General features: G+C 43.9%; 1 protein-coding gene across 1 annotated transcript in view; it reads right to left on the bottom strand.

Moving 5' to 3' along the window:
* The window catches only part of phldb2b (pleckstrin homology-like domain, family B, member 2b), an 83,862-nt gene that overhangs the window by 63,926 nt on the left and 12,630 nt on the right, over window positions 1–7,306 (bottom strand). Inside the window, exon 5 of the mRNA XM_076290069.1 lies at window positions 908–1,027. Coding sequence (XP_076146184.1) covers window positions 908–1,027 — 120 coding nt within the window. The remainder of the gene's footprint in view (window positions 1–907; window positions 1,028–7,306) is intronic.

Below are 7,306 nucleotides of genomic sequence, written 5' to 3'. Positions count from 1 at the left end.
GATGGGGGCAGGAGATGGGTTGAGTAGGTATGCCTGCATCTCTGCACATATATAGCACATATATATTTATAGGCTCACATGGATCTAAATGAAAGGTTTAGGGCCTGAAGGAGATGTTATTATGAAGGAGTGGACTCACCTCTCTCATTGTTTGGGCTATATTCAGACCACTGTGGAGTTTCACAGTAGCGGCTCCTCCCGTCTCGGCTAACATTTCTTTCACCTGCCCACATCCACTGCCCTTCGGTCCACATCACCGGCACGAGCTGTGCCGCTCAGTGCATTCACAGTAGGACTCTTAGATAAAGCATTTAAATAAACGTGCCCAAATCTGGAGTGGAATGACCCTTTGAGGCGTAATGAATGAACCTGGATTGACCTTGGATTGGCCTGATCCTTTGAGTCACAATGAATCTGGATTGGACTGACCCTTTGAGACATAATAAACCTGGATTGGACTGACCCTTTGAGTCACAATGAATCTGGATTGGACTGACCCTTTGAGTCACAATGAATCTGGATTGGACTGACCCTTTGAGACATAATAAATCTGGATTGGACTGACCCTTTGAGTCACAATGAATCTGGATTGGACTGACCCTTTGAGTCACAATGAATCTGGATTGGACTGACCCTTTGAGACATAATAAACCTGGATTGGACTGACCCTTTGAGACATAATAAACCTGGATTGGACTGACCCTTTGAGACATAATAAACCTGGATTGGACTGACCCTTTGAGACATAATGAATCTGGATTGGACTGACCCTTTGAGACATAATAAACCTGGATTGGACTGACCCTTTGAGACATAATAAACCTGGATTGGACTGACCCTTTGAGGCGTAGTGGGCGCGTGGAAGTGGACAGGTGTGAGAAATGAGGTGGCGGTTGGGGCAACTCACCTGTGCTGTAGACCAGCGGGGGCACAGGGCTCTTCTGCGGCAGCATGCTCTTCATCCGACTGGCCTCCTCGGGGTGGTTGAAGCGGAAGAAGTACGATTTGCCCAGACAGAGAGAGTAGCCTGGAGAGGGAGGGGTACACAAACACAGGGGTGAGAATCATGCACACACACACACACACACACACACACACACATTTTACATACACAAACACAGGAAGAGGAACACACTATATATTATTTTAAGACAATGTGTATTTGGCTGTGGTGGGGCTATATAGTCTGCTGGCATCGCCACGGCAACAGCTCCTGTGAGGTACAGCTCCATTACAGAGCCCTGTTTGCCATCAATTCACATGAATAATAGTGGCACTACACCCGACGCTGGGGTCATGCCCTCCTAGATACACCACCGGCACCACAGCTGTCTAAACACCTCAGAGTTGGCAACAGCGAGCCTACTGGTGTGGGGGGGGGGGGGGTGACCCGTAAAAACTCCATCTCTCTCAGTCGCTTCCCTGTGGTCTATCTAAGGGCCCCCGAGTCTAGCATGACGCATGACAGTCGCTTCGCTGTGGTCTACAGCGGAGAAAATAAGTATTGAACACGTCAACATTTTTTTCAGTAAGTATACTTCCAGTGAGGCTATTTCACCAGACATTAGTATTAACTTAGGTAATCCACACATATAAAAAAAATCCAAACATTAATGTTCATAAGTACAGTTATGAGTAAAAAAGTGGAATGGCACAGGGAAAAAGTATTGAACACACTAAGAACAGTACACAAAGGCAAGGAATGGCAAGGAACGAGCTGGAATCTATACATAGTTAGAGAGTAATTATCCCTCCTATCTGTGCAAATTAATGTAAGCTGGGTTAGTACATATTGATGAGCTATAAAAAGGTTTTTCGTTACCAAGTTGTCACACAAGAAACATGTCATGATGGGTAAAAGCAAAGAGCTCTTTCAAGACCTTTGCAACATTATTGTTGCAAAACATATCAATGGAACTGGTTACAGATGCATTTCAAAACTTCAGAATCATCCAGTAAGCAGTATTGGAGCCATTATTTGCAAGTGGAAGGAACATCACTGCATCATCAATCGGCCATGCACAGGATCTCCTCACAAGATTTCTGACCAGGAAGTCAGAAGGATAGTCAGAAGTGTAGCCTAAGAGCCAAGGACTATTCCAGAAAGACTCGGAGGCAGCAGGTTCAATTGTTACAGAGAAAATCATAGGTAATGCACTCCACCGCCATGGCCTCTATGCACGCTCACCCCACATGACTCTATTACTGAAGAAAAACATGTCGAAGCTCATTGAAAGTTTGCTACACAACATTTGGACAAGCCTATGAAATACTAAGAGAATGTATTCTGGTCAGGTGAGAGCAAAATTTAACTCTTTGGATGTCATACTACACAACACATTTGGAGGAGAAATGGCACTGTGCATCACCCTAAAAATACCATATCAACATTGAAGTTTGGAGGTGGAGGCATCACGGTGTGGGGCTGTTTTTCATCTCATGGTACTGGCAGACTTCATACAGTTGAAGAAATTATGAATGCAGCCATTTTTTCTGGGAGAATCTTGCCATCCACCAGAACAATGAGGATGAGACATGGCTAGACCTTCCAGCAGGACAATGATCCAAAGCATTCAGCAAAGGAAACTCCCAATTGGTTTCAGAGAAAGGAAATTCAGGCCCTGACTTAAATCCAATTGAACAGTTTTGGAAGTTACCTAAAGATCAGGATTTACAAGAGGGACCCCTGGAATCTTCAATATTAAAAGACTATCTGTTTAAAAGAATGGGCCAAAATCACACCTGAATACTGCGACTGATTAGTTTCGTCATAGAGGAAATGCCTTGAAGCTCTCATTACAAATAAAGGGTTTTCCACAAAGTATTTAAGAAATTTCAGTAGGCGTGTTCAATACTTTTTTCCTGTGGCATTCCACTTTTTTACTCATAACTCTACTTAGGGACATTAATGTTTGAATTTTTTTTATATGTGTGGATTACGTAAGTTAATACTAATGTCTGGTGAAATAGCCGCACTGGAAGTATACTTACTGAAAAAAATGTTGACGTGTTCAATACTTATTTTCTCCGCTGTATCTAAGGGCCCCCGAGCCTACTGGTGTGTGTGTGTGTGTGTGTGTGGGGGGGGGGGGGACCGAGTCTAGCATGACAGCATACAGATGGCCACAATGGAACAGTCATTTCACCTGCCAAACGCAATTTACATTCAACTCCCTCCTCTCCAAAGCTAATGTTACCTTTCCCTTTCAACACGTTTAGCTGAGAACAAATGGCTTAATCAGAATGTAAAACAGAGCAAGATGAATTAACTGATAAAGCGAGATGTGGACTCTCTGCAGTCGCTTGATGAAGTCTTCCTCTTTGCCGCCGTAACTCTGGCGGACAGCTCAGTGTCGCAGCGTTCGCCGGCTTCCAGCAGAAATGTAACTGGACACTTAGGAGCAGCTCTCGGCACGAGCCCAGTAAGAATTGGATGTGGAAAAAACGGATCATGGAACAAACTCGAGACCTCTTTCCCTCTCCACAAACCCCTCGAAAAAATCCTGTTTCTGAGGTTGATGCCTCTTAGGCTGATAACAAACATCCACGAATGGATCCAATTCAGCAGTAGAAAATTGTGTCTAAATCATTATACATATTTAATATATTTTATGTGCATTAGTGGTACAAAAAAGTTTTTGCTGCTTTGCTGCTCCACAATCAGGCTTTAGACTGTTCTAGTGTTGCTATACTGTTCTAGAGTGTTGCAGACTGTTCTAGACTGTTCTAGAGTGTTGATATACAGGTCCGTAAACCATGTCATAGCAGGATAAACTTGGGCTTTTCGCTGCTAGGGTACGAGATCATGATCCGATGACAGAGGTCGACCCTAAACATCTTTATCTGATGGCCCAAGATGAGAAGAGCTCTGGCATGCTTGTGGGATAAGGGTCTGGACTGGATTTTTGCACTAGGCTTGGTATGTGAGGCAGAGGCACACTAGACAGATACTGAGTGAACTGAATTCTTAGCTTAAAGCAACACCAAAGAGTTTTTTGTACCTTAAAATCGTTTCAGTGGTTCATCAACTTGTAACAGGGTGAACGGCACTTCTGCATTCGCTTCACAGCCCTCTATTGGCTATAACCGCACTATGTAAGTTTGCCAGATCGGGTAACGGATCTGTAGTTCGATGGAATGAGACATAAGAAACATAAAGGGATGTGGGCTCTGCGCACACAGCAACAGCAAAAAGAGTGGTCACTGCTGTAGCCGAGCCATCATTCTTGGGTGTACCGGACCCTGCACCAGCCTGTCCCACAAAGGACGATGTCAAACTTTGACTGCATCTGACAACAACCTCCAGTCAGTTCCTTTGGGTTTAGGAAATTATAGGGCTTTTAATGGCTTCGACGGATGGACCTTGAATACGAGTTCAGGTATGCATCTGTCACACACATGGTGAGGTTAGAAACAAACACACACACACACACCTCAGAAGAAAAAAGGCTTGACCAGTGAGTAGGAGGGTGTTTAGTCTGTGGCCTACTGAACACACACACTCCCAGGAATAGACAAACCGCAAGAGAGGTGCACCCGAAGAGTCCATACACAAGTGTGTGTGTGTGTGTGTGTATGTGTAAGTGTGTTTGTATGAGTGTGTACATGTAAGTGTGTGTGTGTGTATGCGTAAGTGTGTTTGTGTGAATGCGTAAGTGAGTCTGTGTGTGTGTGTGAGAGAGAGGAAGAGAGAGAGAGTAGGACATAAATAAATAAATAAGTCCACCACTCTCTGTCTAATGATTAACAGGTCCATTACACATTCCCCACTTACAGCAAACATGGGGGAGGAGTTCAGGACATTTAACGCCTCTCTCTACAAAGACTTGCGGACTGTTTCTTGTGATCTTTCATATGGAAAAATAGAAGGAGTTTATAACTTTATTTATAACTCCTTTTCTTATTTCCTGCTTTAGCAAACCCACATGTTAAAACTATAAATGCTATCTCATAAACGCATAAAATCAAAGCCTTTGCTAAGGCTTTATGACATGCTTTGATTGTTTAATTAAATGTGCTGTTTTTTGCAAACTAGTCTGTTGTGTGGGCATCTTTTGCCAGTGAGGACATCTTTGGATAAAGATTTGGGCAACATCCTCTTATCAACAATTTAGCCAGTAACGGATACACAAGGTCTCACAACTTTAATAGGGCACTGATCTAGTGATCACTAATAGGCCTAAAGGCCTCGATGTTGTGCAGACACCAACCAAAATGTTCTCTTGAGTGTTTTCTTTCTCTGTCTGCCAATGTGTGTGTATCTGTCATTTCAAAATTAACTGTTCTAGGCTAGAACGAGAAGAGTAATCATAAAAAAAATATATGGCTAGGCTTCAACATCACTTACTCAAAAATAAAAAACGACCAATGTTATATCGTTAATGGCCAATTACCTTTTTAGAGTGTTAACCTGTCTTCAATCCCGTAAAATTATTTTTCTAGCACAGCAGTGTAGAGAGACCATCTCTTGCTGTCCGCTCTGGAGTAGCTAGTCTTAAAACACGTGCACGTGACCCGGTGATTCAGCCAATTTTCCACATTTTCAGCACGGTTTTATTCTGAGCACCGCTGTAGAGTTATCTGAAGAATCCAACAAGCTAGATAAAAAAGATTTAAAAAGAGGGAATTGGAGCAGCATGAAATCAGTAGCTACCTGGCGACAACAGTGCAGGGTGTCTGCCACGAAATTCCAAGTAGGCTAATTAAAAGATTCCTGAAGCTGCCAAATCACTAACCTTCCCTTACAGTGACTTCGAACTGAATTCCACAGGAGCAGTAATGGAGTTAGCATCTGCTGTTGAAACAAACGCGTAGCCTACAACCAGTGCAATTATTTTTGACTAGTTTCCCTAAGTTTGATGACCTCAGTCCTACCTTTTGGTCCTGCACACACCTCGGGCTGAATGGAGGCAACGCTCAGTTCAGTGATGCAAGTCCGACTCGCGCCCTAAAAAGGAGGCTAAAAAACTTTCGCTCAGCCCAGGTCCATCCACCGTTTCGACTATCGTCCCTCTGTATTATACGCGAAATGAGACAGCAATAGCTATTCAATTTTCCGTGACTAAAGTAAACACTTCTTCACTCCTGAAGTCTGTTAGCCGGTCGAGCCACGGCGTCTGTGCCTGAAGACGACTAAACTCGGCTATTTAATCTCCGCCCCTTCACTTTTTCTTTGTCTCACAGTTTGCCTATCTCCGCGGCACCTTTGCATTCAAGCCAGTCAGAGCATTAGACCGGTGACAGCTCCCCAATGAGTGTTTTGCCCTTGAGTTAAACATTTACATTAAAGTTCGACCTGAAATATGCAATCGAACATGTCACAACTTGCTGAATAGACTAAGGGCTGTGATGGATTGTTTTTATGGTGAGTGAAACTGTTTTCTTCACACCAATTAGGTCATCATCTCAATTAACAGAGTATATCTGTAGTAGCATATGCATTCTGTGATTGAATAAATGAATGAGGAGCGTTTTGAGAACTGCGAGTTTTCTTGGCATTTGGCATTTGTTAATCTCATCTGTTCACATTAGTGTGCAGTGGGGCACCAGGTCAGCTGGAAAACTATTCCTCAACTTGAATGGCAGTAACTTTATTCATACCAACAACCCCCAACAACAAAACTGACTAGTACAATGTTCCCACACTGGAGGTTTGTAAGAACCTGTTGATGGTATATTTATTTGAATAATTAAGATTGCAAGCGCAAACTCGATGGGATGAGTTGTATGACATGAGCACAGTTACAGGAAGTGCTCTGACAGAGCCAACTGTTACACCCTGGAGAGGTGCTGAAGAGTGGGGACTCACAGCAGAACGTGTGCGATTACGTCTGGGCAGGCTGGTCTAGACTGGGCTTAAGACTAAATCACCCGGAGCATCTCAGGCCTGTAGGATTAGCCTCAGGGTTACGGCCATTTCACACCGTCTGTTTGCACCCTTTCTCCAGCACGCGCTTGCCACTGCCCTGCAAACACATCAGAAACTCCCTCCATCTACCAACCCCCTCCACTCTCCCTCTCTCTCTCCCTATCTCTCCCTTTCTCTCTCCCTCTCTCTCTCTTCTCCTCTCTCCTTCACTCACTGACCAATGATCTCTTCACTCACTGACTTCATCGATCTACCAACCCCCCTCCACTCTCTCTCTCTTTCTCTCTCTCTCTTAACCTCTCTCTCTCTCTCTCTTATCCTCTCTCTCTTTCTCTCTCTCTCTCTCTCTTATCCTCTCTCTCTTTCTCTCTCTCCCTCTCTCTCTCTTATCCTCTCTCTCTCTTAACCTCTCTCTCTTTCTCTCTCTCCCTCTCTCTC

The sequence above is a fragment of the Alosa pseudoharengus genome, unplaced genomic scaffold (assembly GCF_046254945.1).
Source record: "Alosa pseudoharengus isolate Yale_2024_CS ecotype anadromous, Long Island Sound unplaced genomic scaffold, YU_APseudo_1.1 YU_APseudo_1.1_scf_18, whole genome shotgun sequence".
Classification (NCBI taxonomy): Eukaryota; Metazoa; Chordata; class Actinopteri; order Clupeiformes; family Clupeidae; genus Alosa; species Alosa pseudoharengus.
Note: the sequence above shows the minus strand (reverse complement) of the source record. Positions and strands in the feature narration are given on the sequence as shown.